We start from the raw sequence: 16,629 nt of genomic DNA, 5'->3' as shown, positions 1-16,629 counted from the left end.
ATCAGGCAGAAGGAAGGCTTGGCATTGCCCCACTTGAAACACCTCAGCTCAGCCCTCAGCTCTCAGCCGGATTGCTTTCCGACCCTCACTGGCATTACACCAGCATCGAAGGCCCATTGAGCACGTCTTTTCTCGTCTTCGACTATGGCAGAGATAGCAGGTGTGGTGCTCGGCGGCTTCCCGCTGATCATTTCGGCGCTCGAACATTATCGGGAGGGCTTCGAGCCGCTGCAGGAGTGGTGGAAATTCGAGTCGGACTTCAGTAACTTCATCGAAGAGCTCGGAACACAGCAGACACGCTTCGACATGAACCTTGAGAGACTCCTGGATCCCTTTGTGACCTCCGGTTCGCAGATGAATGCTCTGCTGGATCAACGCAATCCCGAGGCTTGGCAGGATCCAGCACTGAAGAGGGATATCCAGAAGAGATTAGGAAGCTCCTATGAGTGGTACGCACTCCCCTTTTATACCAGCATCTGCCGGCTGTGGCGATTCTAGAAAGTGGCTCCTAAAGCCCGTCAGCGACCGAAGACGAGGCAGGCGTCGAAGATAGGCTCCGCGCTCTTTATGAACATTTGCTAATGCGTACTGCGATGTTCCCAGGTATATCGCGATATGCAAAAAGATGGATGCCACGCTTTCTAGTCTAGAAGAGAGGTTGGGAATCGAGAACGGGCAGGTGAGTTAGTTTGGTGAATATTACTTAGGCAAGCGAACGACGCTAACTCCTTTCTGTCCAGGTCAAATACATAGACGCTTCTCGATGGGACCACGAGCTGCGTCGATTGAGAATCAGCTTCTCCAAAAAGAAGTTCAAGCATGTCAAGCTGCTCACCAAGTACAACGACGAGCTTCACCAACTGCTCAGTACGAATGACGAGCTCACTCCGTCCCGGGAGCGTCGCCGGAAGACTCCTATGATAGGCTTCGTGCAATCGCTGCAACACCACTCCCAGGTCCTTTATAGTGGCATCTTGAGCAGATGGAAGTGCAAATGCCCTGCGCCACATGGGACTAGACTCCTTCTTGAGAGACACATCGCGGGAGACGACCCAAATTCTCTCAGCCTCCACTTGCTCCTCGAGGGAGCTGGTGTGCGGAAGCCAATTGAGGTCCGCATAGGTGACTCCAGTCACCAAGACTCTGCACAAAGCTCGTCAGCAAAGTCATCGACCGGAAACTTGCTGGAGCTAAAGCGACAGGTCCATGCCCGTGCCGTGAAAACTCCACCAACATCTCCCCAGGGCTCCGCGTGCCATACTGCAGCTGGAAGCCTCCAACCTGTGGCAGTAACAGCCCCGGCATCTAGGAGTCCTTCTCCACTGCACTTTTTCCAGAGGTAAGAGACCAAGGATTTGCGCAGCTCCAATCTAACCAGCACGTGAAGGTCCAAGAAAACCGTGCGCATCGCCCAAACGACAGTACCAACCACCATCCAACTTCAGCCTGTGCAGACAGTATTGAAACCCAACGAGATCAAAGACATCTGCTCTGAGATGGCAAAATGGAAGTCCACCAACGACTGCCTCGGCTACATCCCAGCAGCGCAACAATCGCGATTCCTATTCTATCCGAATGCCAAGTACCAGGACCTCAATCATCAGTGTGGCACGGTGACCCTCGAGGATCTTCTCCCTGGCCGCTCCGCCTCACCTTCTCCTGCCCAAACGATGACGAGAAAGCAACGATTCGTTCTGGCGAATATCCTCGCTTTCACCCTACTCCAACTCCAGCCAACACCATGGCTCTCTTCCACATGGAACAAACGTGACATCACCTTCGTCTATCCGTTATCCTCAGCCTCCCCTCAACTTTCGCGCCCCTTCATCGGCAAGTCCTTCCCCGCCACACCTCCGGGAGATCCATCCTCCAACGAAGCTTGCAAACAATCTCTCTTCCGCCTTGGGATACTCCTCCTCGAACTCACTTTCAACGAACGCCTGGAGACGCTACCGCTGCGCCAGAAGTACCTAGGGCCCCAGGGAGCACCGAACGAATACACGGACTTGTGCACCGCGAAGGCCTGGCATAAGGATGTGGAGGGAGAGTGCGGCGAAGGCTTGTCCGAAGCTATTCGTCGTTGCATCGACTGTTCCTTTGGCTCGAAGGTTGATTGGAGCAACGAGGCTTTTCTAGAAGAATACTCTAGCCATGTTTTGGAGCCGTTGAAACAGCTGCTGAGGCAGTGGGAGGGTACGATGTGAATCGTCCGCCCGCAAGTAATAAAACAGGCACCTATTATCGTTACCTCACCCACTTCCGGCCGAAAGTAGATCCACACGCATTTGGCCTCTGCTCCAACAGTCCACAATAGCGGGCAGGCTAGCGACCGCTCTCGCAGAGTGCGAAAAGAGAAGGAACCAACGATCGACCTAGCATGGAACTGGCTGGCCAGGCTCGACTCTAACTCTCTCTCACAAGTGTTGAAGGCAAGGCAAATCCCAGGAAAATTGATCTCGCGGAGATGACCGCAGCCACGGCCGAGAACGTTCGCGGATGAGCCTCGGATAAGCTTAAAATAGCTAAGTCCGCGCTAACGACTTAAGCTTCATGAGCCGCGGCGCCTATCGCAATCTCGCGCACCGTAATTCTGGATCGCCTATCGGATTCGCGTGGAGGGCTGTCTTTGCAAAGCTGATGCCATCTTCAGTCCCTGAACAGCCTCCCATATTTGTGTTCTGCGCCCTTTTGAGGAGTCTCGGGCGAGTAAAGGGAGGGAGTCCCCATTCATTGCATACACGTGGTGAGATTTGCTCACCCCTTAAATCTCGACGCGGCGAGTCGGAGAGAATGCTTCGCCGCCCACGAAGCGATGTTTCCAAGTGGCCGTTGGTCAAACGGCTAGCGACGAAGAGGGCAATTACGCGAGGGGGCCTGGAACCCGGAATGGGATTTAGGGGGATGCGGATGCTGATGCTTTGCCGCAACCGTGAGCTTGGGCTTCACGCTTATAAAAGCCTCCTCATCCTGTTCGCTCGAATTCCTCTCTCTACCTCGCCCTCCGAGTCTTGTCTTCCTCCCCAACCAGTCCTTCGTTACAAATACCTTAATATTTTTAATACCACAGCATCCGCTGTATCCTTTCGTTCACAACACAAATCCAACCAATTCATCCAAACCTCATCCAACACCCCATCATCAATCACCCCACAACTATCCTAATCTCAACCACAAAAATGAAGTCCCTCCTCCTCCTCAGCGCCCTCTCCGCCCTCGCCCTCGCGAAAACCGACCTCGAAGGCTGCACCTCCAGCGAAACCGTCGTCTTCGGCGGCGCCTCGCTCGTCTACTGGGACCCGACCAACGGCGAAATCTGCTCCTTCCTCGACTGCGGCGGCGGCCGCGCGCCGCCCAAGACCACCGTGCCCGGCTGCCCCCAGTACGCCGGCAGCGCGACCTACACACCCGACTTCTTGCCTGGCTGGGGATCTGCGACCGCGACAGCGACAGCGGAGGCTACGAGCGCGCAGAGTACGCAGGCGGATGTTGCGTCTGCGGCGAGCAGCGCGGAGGCGGCGGCGAGCAGTGGTGTGACGAGCGCGGCGACGCTGCCGAGTGCGTCGAGTGCTGTGGCGGTTGGAACGGGCGGGTTGAGCACGGCGGTTAGCTCGGGCGTTGGCGGGAATAATGTTACGGGTACGGCGACGCTGTCGAGTCCGACGGGGAGTGCGAGTGCGCCGGCGGAGACTGGTGCTGCGGCTATCAGGGGAGTAGCGCAGGGCGTGGTGGGTGTGGTAGTGGGTGTGCTCGGGGTGGCATTGTTGTAGAACAGTCGAACCGAGGAGGCGAGAGGCAGAAGCAAGAAACGCTCAGCGGAGGAAGCTATAACTAAAAATTTACCAATGCAATCACACATATGGACAGAGAGCCAGACTCAACTCTTGTCATCACTACATCTGTGCTGCATGCCTTCGGTTGTCCGATTGCAGGAAGTAGATAATGAAGTCGTCTAACAGCGTAGGAGAGGCTTGGAACATTGGGATTCATTCTTCAGCAGATGCTGCTAAGCCAAAACCAACACCGTGCATCCCCAAACGCTATCAAACCCACGATCGCTACCAATACGCATACAATTTCACCCCTGACCAAGCCCTCGATATTCACAGTGCCAGCAACATACACGCCTCAAGCCGCCCAGGGATCATCCCAATTGCCAAAACTGGTCAAGTCATCGTGTCAAGGGCGTTTCTACGGTACGTCAGCTCATAGTCCGTGAAGCTTTACGCGGCATTGCGCGATCACGACCTGGCTTCTTCGAGCTCGAGCTCTAGTTGCCGGATGCGCTCGTCCTTTTCTCGGTCTGAGCTCCCCGAGCTGACGAGTTTGACTTTCAGCTGGCTGACTTCGCGCATGAGCAGAGCAATCTGATCCGACTGGTCGGACATGATCTGATTTTGGTGGTGGAGCGTGTCTTTGATATCCGCGAGATAGTCCTTGAGCCCAGCTGCTGCACCAGAGGCGCTCGGAGCGGGCGTCGAGGCCGTCGGCGTAGGCTCGCTTGATGGAGAGTATGCCTTGGCGGGAGCAGTAGTTGGGGCAGGTGTGGGTTTCGGAGGCTCGGGCTCCTTGGTGATAGCTGGGCCGCGCGTCTTCTCTTCCTGTCGTGCAGCAGTCGCGGTGTGACGGTCCACAGGCTTTGGTACCTCCTCAAAACTCGACGTCTCATCTTCGGAAGACTCCTCCTCTTTATCCGCGAACTTGGAGGCTTGAGAGGCGAGTGATGCCTTGTTATTGCTGACTGATGAAGGGGGTGCGCGAGCAGCAGCTGGCGCCGGCGCCGGTGCTGCCTTTGGAGCTTCCGTCTTCGTAGGTGGAGGGCTGTGGACGGGTGTGGCTGCTGATGGTGGCTTGTAGTCTGCTGGCACTTCCTTGGGTGCCTCGCCCTCGTACACACTCTCAAGGGAGATCTTCGGGGGTAGAGCGGTCTTACCGCCGAACCAGTCTGAGGCGGACACGCCGGGTTTGATACCAGTCGTGGGCGGGTAGATGTCGCTCTGGAACATCTCCGAACGGCGGGGTACAATGAACGAGACGGGCTCGATGTATGTATCATTGACGGTCTTGAAGCAGCGAGTGACCTCGTTGTCGTGAAGGTTAATGCCGCGCTTGGGAAGGAATGCGATGCCGCGCTGCGGGTCGGGGGACTTGTATTCGGACAGGTACTCAAACTTGTCGTTCTCGTATTCGTAGTATCGAATATTTCCGTCACTGGCATCGTTAGTAAAGCCTCGGGCAAGACCGGGCATGCACTTACCCCTTTCCAGCGAGGTACAAGCACTGCGTTCCGTCATCCCAGAACGGCATACAGACACCGGAGATGGAGTCGAGAATCTGGAAGCCTCCAATGGGCTCCTTGGGGTTGCGCGAGTCCCACAGACCCAGCTGACGGTCGCTCATGCGCGAGAATCCGGTTGTGGCGATGCGGTCATGCTCGCCCATCCAGACGGCACGGCTGTTCTTCGCTCCCGGATGTCCTGCCACTTCCTGAGCAGGCCTCTCCTGTCGCACATCCCACAAACGCAGTTTCTTGTCTCGGCTGGTGGTAACCAGCATGGAGCCCTCGGCGTTCCATGACAGGGATTGTACTATATCCTTGTGGGCGAGGGTCAGCTTGGGCGTGCCAGCCTCGACATCCCATAGCTTCACAGTGTAATCGCCGGAGGCGCTGGCAAGAACGTGATCGGCGGCGGGGTTGAATAGCACGTGGCCAACTCTCCTGTGGTCCTATTAGTAGGCCTTCTATAGCAGGGGACCCTCCGAAACAAACCTCATGTGTCCGCTCAGCTTGGCAACGGGAGAAACATCGGCGGGCTCTTCGGCGTCGGTATAGAGTGTGAAGCCCTCGGGCACTTTCCAGATGAAGACCTGGTTCCGTCAGCTTTCTCGACCCCGCCATGTCCAGCATCGAGCGCACCTTTCCATCGTCGGACGCAGAGGCAATGAGCGAATCATTGAACGGACTCCTATATGCCAATCAGAATTGCTCTCTCGCAGTATGCCAGACATGACCGTACCAGTCGGTATCGAGGACAGCAGCCGTGTGCCCGCGGAAGAGGGGCATCTGCTCCGGAAGGCGTCCCCTCTCATTGATGGGGATGACGGCGAATGCGCCGCCGCCACTGGCTTCCCAATTAACGGAGATATACTCAGGGTTTGCCTGTTGAGTCTCAGCGCATGGCCTCGTTCTACTTCGGAGGGGCCTCGCGGACCTTGATCAGGTTGGTGTCCCATGCGTTCTTCGAGATGCGCAGGTTGTCGTAGCATTGTTCCTATAAGAAGCATGTTAGCGCATACCTAGTGAATCCATGGAGCTCTACGAAGGCGTACCTTCTTCGTGCCCCGTCCAAAGACGTGGCCTGGCGCATTGTTGTTAGCCGTCAGCAGCTGAAGGCGCTCGCACGACACTCACGGTACTTAGAAGCTCTCACAAAGCGACCGGCCATTGTTCTCTATGCGCAATGCGGATGCTTTGGGGTAGGAATGAATATCGAAGGAAGTGAATATCCCCTGAGCCTGAAATAGCTGCTGCGGCGGGGACGCGAGGTGAGAGGGCTGTGGTGGTGGTTTCGCATGTCCAGCAGTGTTTCATTGCGCTGCAGGGTTCTTTCTTGGCGTGGACCCTGGTCGCAAAGCTCCAACCGCCCGCTTTCTCCACGACAACAAAGCCATCTCAGGCTCAAGAACCAGAAATACGGCTCTTGCGCTTGCATTTATGATCTCCCGCCCCGGGAATACTCCACGCTTACTCCACCTTTGAACAAACTCATGAGCGGAGCGCCGCCGTCTTCAGCTCTCACGACCCCCTTTCACTGTTCTGCAATAGACGAGCTATGAAACTTATACTGGCTGCCTTTTCCTCATCCCCGAAGCCCTTTTGTCAAATCACTGCATTTCATCAAGTCAGTTTGAATTTATTTAACATATCAATTCTTCAGAAGCTGTATTGGCTTAAGTCTGAAATGCTCAAGCCCCTTTCCATCAAGGGACTCAAATGTCCACATCCTTCAAGTCATCAAGCACCTGTCTATCCGCCATCGCCTCAATAAACCCCAACTCCTCACACTTGCCCTGAAGCCAAATGCCCCAGCCCCCCTCCCCCGCCTCCATCACCACATTGCGCTCGGGATACACCATCCACGCCGCGCCTGTCACCCCCCGATCAACCCCCTTATTAAACAACTTAGTCTCCTCCGTATTCCATCCTGAGAACACATCCTCCAACTCCTTCCGCACCGTATGCTTGAACGCCGCTTCCACCATATAGGTGTAGCGTTCATGGTACTTGCGCCGTACACGCTGGCCCTTTCGATCAGCGGGCACTTTATTGGGGAACTTCTCCGAGCACCCATCCGTGAGGCGGAGTTGCCGGATCAGAGCGTCAACGGCGGAGGTGAATTCTTCGGTGGGGATGGCGAGCTTACGGGGCGTGTTGTGGAAGTCGACGGGCTCGTCGATGTGGTAGGATACTAGCTTGGTAATGTAGTTGTGGAGTCGGCCGAGTAGGAGGCCCATGTCGTAGGGGAGTAAGGCGCGTTGGCGCAGCGATTCGATAGTAGAGGGGATTTCGAAACGGTAGTGGGCCATGGTTGTTGGTTCTGATTGGTTTTGTTGCATATTGCTTGGGCGAGGGGTGGGGATTATTAGATGCGCGAGGTATATGTATGTGGTGGAGTGGCATTGTGAATGGTTGATGCATTGTGGGTGATGTGAACACACGTAGTCACTCGCGGGTTCACGAGGTCTCTCAGACATTGTTCACGGGGGAGATGTGGACTCAGAGCATCGAGCACTCATTGTCACCTGTCAGAACACGTGGGATACTAAGTTTAGGTATTGTCCCCAAGTACTTATTATATAATAACTCCCTTTTCTTTAGGAGACGATATACTGATCTAGGGGAGACACAGGAGTTAGTCAGCAACAGCAGCAGCTACAAGACGCTGACGCCACCATATGGCTCATGCCGAACACATTCACGCTTCAGAAGAGTCATTCCACGTCGCCCTCATCCGAAGGGCAAATGCTTGTGTTTATTCTCGCCAAAGGGACTTTTCTCGAAAATCGGAAAATGCAACCAATCACACCTCACGAATTTCGCATTTCCAGAAAATCCATGACTCGCTCGCAAAATGCCAGCACCAACCACTGGCTAGGGTTCCCAGGCCGCCGGACCTCGGGTCGGTCTGCTGGCTGACGCTGCCAAAACCACAGCTGCGGAGAAGCTTATGAGCTAGCCCCTTGCTCCCCTTCTGTCCGCTCTCTCTCATTTTCTGTTGGAACCGTCCTGTTCACAATGGCGGACGACAATTCCGAGCCTGGCGCGCCGACGCCCCAAGCCGCCGACAAGGCATCAGATCGCGTAGCTTCGAAGAGCGTTGCAGTACCCGAGAATGCCGTTTCCGCGGCGAAGCAGCTCGATCGCATAATCCTGCGATTGAACAAGTGCGACTACCGCAGCGCATCATAGCGAGCACCTTCGAGACTGATTGAACAATACAGACTCCTAGCCACTCCCGGCGGCCTCAGCGCCTTCCTCTCCACCTTCAACTACACCCTCTACATCCTCGCGTACCTGCAACCCAAGCTGCCCTCCCTCGCCGCCCATCTAAGTAGCCTCCTCGCCCGTCTCAATCCCTCCAGCATCTCCAAACTCCCCATCACAATCCTCGTAGCCGACGGCGCCGTCCCGCCGATCGCCGCGCTCGCCGGCCTCATCTCGCGCTGCCGCACAACGCTCCGCCTGTTCGGCTGCTTCCCGCTATACGCATGGCTGCGCACGCTACTCACCGGGCCGAAACCCGGCGCTGACGCGGTCCTCCATCGGGTCGCCGTGCTACAAGCCAGTAGCTATTTCACCTACCAAGCGCTGGAGAACATCTCCGTGCTGGCAGACAACGGCGTAGTCCCCAAGTCCTTCATCGCGCGGATAAACCGGGGCGACAGCACAACGGCGCGGGTCTACCTGTGGGCGTACCGCGCGTGGCTGGGCGGCGTGAGCTGCGACTTCCTGCGTCTCGCGCGCGAAGCGCAGCTGGAGAACCGGAGACGGGCGGCGCGCAGGAAAATGCGCGAGGATGGCAGGGAGGTGGCGGTGTATCAGGAAGAGGCGGATCGGAAGGTGGATGCGAAGTGGTGGATGGATTTGATGATTGCGACAGCGTGGCTGCCGATGGCGTTGCATTTTAGTAGTTCGACGGGCGGGCTGCCCGGGTGGAATTTGGGCTGGATGGGGGTTTGTGGGTTGGTTGCTGGGGGGGAGAGGTTTAGGGGGATGTGGAGGGCGACGGTGTCGTAGGAAGTGTACGTGTGTTTGGCTGTGTAATACGAGGCATGGGAGAGCGCATTTCGGTTTTCGGATTTCAATCGTCATCGGTAAAAGAGCGGCGTTGTATAGCTAGCGCGCAAAAGTACATGTTGGCGCTTCCGAGCGTTCTATATCTTTCTATCTCGTTCTACTCATTCACACGAGCAAGATCAGGCCGCAAAAGGATGAAGGCCAAGGATCAACTGCGCAGCATCATTCGTACCAATTTAGAGCGGCGCTACAAGCGATCAATAGTCGCTCCATCCTCATGGAGCATGCGACAGAAGCTACACGAGGCCAAATTAAAACTGCGCTTGTTCTTCTCATGGATTTCAATCCTCTTGTAGTCCAGAGAGGTCAACATGGAGAACTGCACTGACTTCTCTGCCCATCTCGGCTAAAGTTTGACGAATGCACAAACACACATCCCACGTTGATTTATTATGTTCCTATCTCAGGTAAACGCGACCGTTCGCGCAAGCAGTGCAAATGGGGCAATCAGGCAGTGCCTTGGGGCAACAGCGAGCGGAGCCGGAGACGAGGTAGCACTTACCAGTCAGACAGTTCCATCGCAAACGCAGATCACGAGCCTTACACTCTGATGTCGCGACCCGTGCCATATCTCACAGAGATGGTATTCATCCTCATGCCTCCCGAGTCTGACTACGCTTTCCCGCGTCGCGAGAGACGTTGAAACATGTTGACGCTAAAGGCTGAGGATCCGCCAGACAGCGCACCACGAGGATCTCGTATTTAGTGTCTTGTAACTAAGATTCTTGACATCTTCTACATCTCATTCCTTGCTCCTATGAGGATACTGTCTCTAGGGTGGCTGTTACATACGTCGTGATACCAAGAGAACTCAAGGGGCCAATGTTGGCTGAGCTGCTTGCCGCATTATGAAAGCCAGCAAGCCAGGTATAGCCCGCCGCATCATCCCTGTTAAGTACTCGCCCAACGCGCCAAGGGTAGTCACCTTTACCTATTGTAGTAACGGGCAGGCGGGCTCAGCCATTTTCCTAAAAGGGCAATGGGCACCTCATCACCAGCCGACACCGCACGAACAGAACTCATACCGGTATAGGAGAGTGACGAAGCCACATAGCCCCCCAGTTGATAAAGCGGGCCACGTTGCACATCATCGCCTGGATTCAACTAAATCCGCTTCTCTTCGCCAGAATGGGCGTGCGTGCGTAAGAGGGCGTGCGTCAAAGGGCTCCAAAAGGGCTCGCGCGATCGAGGCGGCGTTTCGACGGGTGCATATAATAGAAGGACGTGCATACAGGGACCACCTTTGGCATCTCCTGGGCACGCTGAGAAGAAATCCCAGGCAGCCTATCCGCAGTCGTAGCGTAGCCCTGATAGTTTCGATGCGCATCCTTGCAGGAACGGCCTTCCGATTTGCTTGGTTGCAAGGGCACATGCCGCAACCAAAACCCGCCCTCCGCCCCCCCAGGCGGACATAAAATAGTCTCACCGCCCTTACCCTTCTCACAGCACCCGCCTTCATTTATGCCTCGTGGTCATTCATGCTGGATAATTCATCATCCCATTTTGTGTCATTTTCTACCGTATCTCCCGCTCCTCTCAACCTTATCCTACGCGCCCACAGTCGTCCCAAACATGCTCGCCTACTGTGGCTACAAACTCGGGGCGACTACTCCTTCCGCCATCTCCTCGGCATGCTCGCTCATGGCTATGGACTCAATTCCTAGTTCGCGGCGGCATGCCCCGCGTTCATTCTCGGGAGGGCAGGGCATCCCAACAGACCCGGCCGTCCAGTCCTCACCTTGACGATTCGCATCCGCCTGTCCTAGATGTTGCCCTGCTACTAGCTGGATGAAAGTGGGACCTCTCGTCTCCGGAAAGTAGGTGAGGTCTGGAGTGCGAATAGAGGCTTCAGGTCTTGATCCGCCATCGACATCAGGTGAGTCATCTCTTCGATCATAGTCTTAACCCTCATTAGCACATCGGAGCCATCATCTTTGTTGCCTAACATACCTTCTAGTATGCCACGGCCGGCATAACTATCTTGCTCCCTTGACCGCCCTGACCCGACAATGTCGACTACGCAGGAGTCAGCACGGCGATACCATGATTGACTTATCACCTCCTGCATTCGTGCTTGCCTAGTAGTCTCGAAGTAGAATGAAGTATCGAGAGGTACAACATCTACAGCGTTGCGATGTCTAGGTTGGCCTCTTCTTCCGTCTCCATTCCCCGCCGCTGACAGAGCACAGCTGGACTATCGACAACCTACCCAGCAAAGGCGTCGCTGTCATTATGAAAGGATCATCCGACTTACCTCGACGAGTAAGACGCTGTTGCTTCACATGGTTGGCAAGCATGATCACTGCAACGACAGCTGCAGGAATACCGATCACCATGGCTACCAGACCAGCGACATCCCCCACAGACACGACGGCATTCGACTGCTGGCCTGTAGGTGCAGCTAGAGTCCTCGGTACTATGGAAAGCCTGTGATTAGCCACCTTCTATCGAAGCCAGTCTGCCGACACAGGAAAGGGTCTCGACTTACCAAGCCCAATTACCACGGCGACCTTCCGCATTCCTCTGTGGTGTGCTTCCATCACGGCTGTTGCCAGGACGTTGACTGCTCGAGGCTCGAAGACTCTGATGCTGCCGGGATACTACTTGTCTAGGGCGCCGTGTTTCAATCGCAATTCTTTAACAGCGGCACAGGTACTTGGAAGGGCCTGTTCGGTTCAAGAGAAGACTTGTTGCGCAAGAGTTCGGTTTGGCACACGGTCACACATTCAGTCGCGATGGTCGATAAGGTGGAGTATGCGTTGGAAGACGGTTGGCCCCGAATGGAGCTGGCTGGACTCGCCTCACGCAAAGACGGCGCTCACTGCACCCCCTCCTTGGCCTGCTGCCTGAGGCTTGCAAACCAAAGGTCTACCTGGTCGTCACAATCAGACCCACACGCTCTTGGACACCCGTATACGGCCAGCATAACCTCGAAGACCAGGATTCGCTACCCTCGTCGTCCGGCACAATGCACAAGAACAAGACATATCACAAATATCGAGACTCAGTCTGTCCAGTTTAGCTACTAATTGGTTGCCCGTTCACGTTGAAGAGATGGCGGTGAGGGTTTGAACGCCAGATGCGGTCTAGACCGATACCTTATTGAAAGCGAACGATGTCTCCAAGGCTCCCTGCTCAAGGCCTCATCCTGCGTCTACGATATACTCGCCCGAATTGCCACCATGCCAACACGCTAGACATACGCCGTTTCATACGTAAACACTGCTCGGGTGTACGAGTCGATCCGAATACCGTTACATCTGACGAAGTACCTCTGCCCTAGACCGAGTTCTGGGTTGAGAGTCTCCCGCGCAGACTGCAGACCGCACACCGCACACTGCCTGTGGAGACCATGTCAGCCAGCCACCGTCCGGTGAGCAACCGCGGAATCGGGTAGATTATCGATGCTACGTGTCTTTGGGGCCGTGCATAGATTCTAGAGGAAGATTGTAGACTCGGGCGGTTCTTGCGGATACCCTTCGCCTTCGGAATCTGGGCTCTAAGCTAGTCCTTACATTAGGAACAAGTTGCGGTACTAAATGACTAAATTTTTGCAGGTTTCAGCGGATCACCACTCGATGGTGCGCATCGAGACCATGGCCCTCATGGTGGGGCATTCTCCGGCTATACGACGTGCGTAACAGCTTCCCTGGAGGCCTTCGCGAGCGCGTACAATAGGACGTATGATTTGCTGAGCCAATCTTACTTACTTGTACGGTGAGCCCTTAGATCGGGAGAATTCCCTACCGCAAGAGCATGGATACTTCATTTTCGCCTAGCCCATCAACAACGCGAGCTCAGGAGGCTCCATCCGCACCTGCCGCCTCCTCGGAAGCAGAAGGACGCATGTAAGCCAAATGGCAAGGCACACTCGCAATCTGCACGGCGCACTTCAATACATTCGTATGCAATGCATATGCGATGCACGAGACGAGAACTTCTACCAGGCGTATCTGGTCCCGCACCCTACCCGCTTTTCAACTCGCGCAGCTGCAACGACGTCATCCATCGCTTTCGCTTTCCTCTTCTATCACGGAATAATGACTGAAGAAAGTGAGGCGGCGAATCATTCCGTAATGATGAGTTTTGCGAGAAAGATTTCCAGGGCCCCGTTGACCAGGCTGAGGATTCGCCTACGTGGCGTGGCTTGCTGCTATGCATAGCCACTGGCTTTTGCTTTTTGGAAAATGTCCAGCGGCCTGCTCACCGGAGCGCTTGGCTCTCGCGCTCACTTTCAGGGTCAATCGCATTCCCCTTTCTCGAGGGTCGATTGAAGAACTCGAGCTCTCTCGATCACGTGCGGAGAGCGTGGTATAATCGGACGGGCACGCCGGAAGCATGGAAGTGAGTATTTCGATCTGCGGGAAGCACTAAACTTTCCACCAGCTTTTCTCTTCAATTTGAGAGAAAGATCGTATTCCACGGGGGTAAGTTTACATAAGCTGCATAAGTAACTGTTATAGCGATTCAATCGAAGCAGAGTATGTCTTATCACCCATTTGGAGATAGCTCTAAAAGTCTCAATAAGACTGCATTCAATGCATTTCCTCGTATACTTTCCCATGGCTCATGTTCTCAATCGAGACTACATAGTCGTTTCCAGCTGTGTCCCCTCGTACTTACCGACCTCAAATAAACCCTTTACCATTACTTCGTAGCTTGAATCTCAACATATTATGCCGTCTGCCTAAACCCCGAAATCGCCCAAGTTTCCGCGACGTTACGAATGTAGACTACTAGAGAAACAAATGTGGGCGATACATGGGCGTCTCAAGCAGCTAACTCAGCCCCGCGGGGCATGTGTGATGTATCTGCGATCAACACAGGACATTACAGTAAACATTCCTCGGTCTTAAGAGTATCCCCGAAGAGAGGAAAAGTGTAATGAGATAATCAATAATAGATAGGCCCTCCGTTGTCCAGATCCTGATCAAGATTCGGCGGTGGATTCCTACCTCATTTTTCTTCGTCTCGAAGCTAGTCACAATGTGCAATAGCGCCGAAGCCAAAGATCTGGACGTTTGAATTCTTCCTTAACATGCAATGTAATTCTAAACAAAGCCTTTCCTATCGGTTTAATGGACTGTGGAGGGCGACGATGCCATAGGTCGTCAGCTCTACAAAAAGAACGACAGGAGCACGCACGGCAGTTCCATAACTATACGCCGCCTCGTTGCCATGCGCACAGCTCCGCTCACGTGAGTAGCAAAGATTAAACGAATCCCGGCCTATTCTAAACGTCCCTCACTTTAGACAATCACAATGCTGAATCCCTGAGGATAATTCAGCGTTCCGGAACTAAACCACATAACCTCACGCTCGCCATTCAACACAAGAATGCCAACTCTCCGAAACCGAATAGGCGAGTTTGAAATCTCCTCGAGCAGTAATCCGACCGCTTCAGGATCCCCTCCGTTGTTCCAGGAATATAGTGCCAGGCCAAAAAAAGCTCCGCCGTTATGCAAGGGAACGTCAAGGTAGACGGAAAACCTCCGTAGAGCTACTCCATCCAAACACAATTGCCATGGATAGGCGCTCACTCGAAATGCTTCATATGGGTCTTCAAGATTCGTGGCTGGAGGTTCCTCCTTAAGCGTGATTGCGTGGACGGGGCCCCGAATTCGCAGGTATCCTCCTGTGACCTGACCTGTGGCATTCGTGCTTGTAAGATCGATGTGATACTCCTGGAGAATTGATAGCTCGCAGTATTTGTCTCTGTAGGCGCGCAGTCTTTGTTGACTTGTGATCGTGACCGCACCGTTGACAGAGGCCCATGACCAGGAGGGTGCAGTGTACTCGTCTGGTCTCGAAGAAGTTACCTCGTGATAGCCATTAAACACCCTCCAATCCAGCTGAGCGATTACTCCCAGGCCTTTCCACAGACCGGCGAGGTACTCGCTTTTGATTGCGCGTTGCATTTGTGTTGCCATGCCAGAGAGAGCGATGAGCTTGTCGCTGTGGAAAGTAAGGTTGCTGGAGGAATATTGGAGTACGATAGCTCCCCAGGCGGAGGCTAGTTGTGCTTCGGCAGCCCCTTCGCCATGGTTTTGATCCGAATGTGGTTTCACCTGCTTGAAGCCGTGGTATATCGTGTCGCGTAACACGAAGCTATAAGGCGGGCCACGAGAATACACTTCACACGCAACCAACTTGCAGCATTCCCAGAAGACCTGTTCGCGCCCAAAATGCAGCATTCGCGGACACAGCCACCTTTCTTGAACAACCCAGGCACGTTTATTGAGGGGCGCCTCATTGATTCCGTGCTCCCAGAGCTCTGGATACCGGAGCTCGTATTTCTCGCGCGCGTACGTGACGACGCATGGGCGCAGCAGCTCTGGATTCCTATCGTAAAAAAGACCTCCGTGGCTATTGCTTGAAGCAGTCGCACCGATGTTGAGGAACGCGTTCTGATACACGTCGCTCATAAGTGCTGCTTCTTTCTCCCAGTCCTCTTTCGAGTCTTGAATAATGCATAGCGAGTCTGCGAACGTGTCAGGGCGCTTAGTTGTTTCTAACTAATAGTGAAGTCGATGCTCTTAGGCGTCTTCTACTTGAAGCTTTGCTTAGGGATCGTCGACAGGAATTGAGACTGCACATGCTGAGTATGTGCTGGCACTTACGTACCTATCCAGATGTAGCGCACCTGTAGAAAACGGGCTACCTCTATCGCGTCGATGAATGTCTTCGGGAGTTCCGTACTGGAGATAGACGCCGAGAGACGATCGATGTTGTCGCGCTGGAGCTTGAGGATGTTGCTCCCTCCCCAACAATGGCTTAGTGTTACGTATGGCTCGTGCAGGGCAACGTCGTCGGAGTGAACGAGTCGAACGCGTTTTGGATGCCTCTCCGAAGAGACACCTATTTCGAGCAGCCGAGTTTGATAGAACTCCCGCTTATCCTGCGTTGCGCAAACTGTATGACCTTCAAGACATTCCTCTAACCAGTCTTGTATTAAGGCACTACAGCTCGAAATCTTCGTGTTGCCTCGAAGACGGAAATGACTGCGGCCATCCGCGTGCTGGAGCGGATGCAGCTCAAACTCCATCGCTGACTCGCCCGTGAAACTAAGGGATGTCTCCTTTGCTATGCCGTGAGCCAGCAAAATCTTTCTGGTGCCCGGAGCCAGCAGAAATTCGAGGCTGACATTGTCGTCATCGTACCTTTTGATATTGTATGTGAACAGCGGCTTCTTTACATCGTCTCCCTCTAGATTTAGACTTGGCCAGTCTAGGGATAAGCGCTCTAGCAGTCGGTGGCAGATGTGACAGCCTCGT

General features: G+C 54.4%; 7 protein-coding genes across 7 annotated transcripts; 4 read left to right on the top strand and 3 right to left on the bottom strand.

The window, feature by feature from the left end:
* Positions 1-144: 144 nt before the first annotated feature.
* On the top strand, positions 145-2,340 carry BU26DRAFT_605777 (uncharacterized protein; the record flags this gene model as incomplete). The annotated part of the gene is made up of 4 exons (XM_033835618.1): positions 145-449; positions 604-679; positions 741-1,339; positions 1,388-2,340. 4 exons carry the CDS (start codon positions 145-147, stop codon positions 2,202-2,204), a joined length of 1,797 nt encoding a protein of 598 aa, XP_033683284.1. The 3' UTR covers positions 2,205-2,340.
* Positions 2,319-3,450, top strand: BU26DRAFT_330643 (uncharacterized protein). The gene has a single exon (XM_033822180.1). The coding sequence runs from the start codon at positions 2,551-2,553 to the stop codon at positions 3,160-3,162; it is 612 nt and encodes a 203-aa protein (XP_033683283.1). The 5' UTR covers positions 2,319-2,550; the 3' UTR covers positions 3,163-3,450.
* Positions 3,177-3,932, top strand: BU26DRAFT_596196 (uncharacterized protein; the record flags this gene model as incomplete). Its single annotated transcript, XM_033834965.1, has 1 exon — positions 3,177-3,932. One exon carries the CDS (start codon positions 3,177-3,179, stop codon positions 3,765-3,767), a length of 591 nt encoding a protein of 196 aa, XP_033683282.1. The 3' UTR covers positions 3,768-3,932.
* On the bottom strand, positions 3,841-6,562 carry BU26DRAFT_458496 (DUF1900-domain-containing protein). The gene is made up of 8 exons (XM_033824982.1): positions 6,410-6,562; positions 6,328-6,356; positions 6,210-6,269; positions 6,015-6,157; positions 5,915-5,963; positions 5,768-5,865; positions 5,255-5,716; positions 3,841-5,208 (listed from the first exon to the last, which is right to left on the bottom strand). The coding sequence occupies exons 1-8, from the start codon at positions 6,441-6,443 to the stop codon at positions 4,239-4,241; spliced, it is 1,845 nt and encodes a 614-aa protein (XP_033683281.1). The 5' UTR covers positions 6,444-6,562; the 3' UTR covers positions 3,841-4,238.
* Positions 6,563-6,987: 425 nt separating this feature from the next.
* On the bottom strand, positions 6,988-7,584 carry BU26DRAFT_565680 (uncharacterized protein; the record flags this gene model as incomplete). Its single annotated transcript, XM_033833421.1, has 1 exon — positions 6,988-7,584. The coding sequence occupies one exon, from the start codon at positions 7,582-7,584 to the stop codon at positions 6,988-6,990; it is 597 nt and encodes a 198-aa protein (XP_033683280.1).
* A 709-nt stretch (positions 7,585-8,293) lies between these two features.
* Positions 8,294-9,566, top strand: BU26DRAFT_458493 (uncharacterized protein; the record flags this gene model as incomplete). The annotated part of the gene is made up of 2 exons (XM_033824981.1): positions 8,294-8,442; positions 8,500-9,566. 2 exons carry the CDS (start codon positions 8,294-8,296, stop codon positions 9,293-9,295), a joined length of 945 nt encoding a protein of 314 aa, XP_033683279.1. The 3' UTR covers positions 9,296-9,566.
* Positions 9,567-14,440: 4,874 nt separating this feature from the next.
* On the bottom strand, positions 14,441-16,493 carry BU26DRAFT_551614 (HET-domain-containing protein). The gene is made up of 2 exons (XM_033832111.1): positions 15,980-16,493; positions 14,441-15,836 (listed from the first exon to the last, which is right to left on the bottom strand). The coding sequence occupies exons 1-2, from the start codon at positions 16,398-16,400 to the stop codon at positions 14,605-14,607; spliced, it is 1,653 nt and encodes a 550-aa protein (XP_033683278.1). The 5' UTR covers positions 16,401-16,493; the 3' UTR covers positions 14,441-14,604.
* Between the last annotated feature and the right edge of the window lie 136 nt (positions 16,494-16,629).

Source organism: Trematosphaeria pertusa, assembly GCF_010094035.1.
Source record: "Trematosphaeria pertusa strain CBS 122368 unplaced genomic scaffold BU26scaffold_8, whole genome shotgun sequence".
Taxonomy (NCBI): domain Eukaryota; kingdom Fungi; phylum Ascomycota; class Dothideomycetes; order Pleosporales; family Trematosphaeriaceae; genus Trematosphaeria; species Trematosphaeria pertusa.
This window is presented reverse-complemented; position numbering and strand designations above follow the sequence as displayed.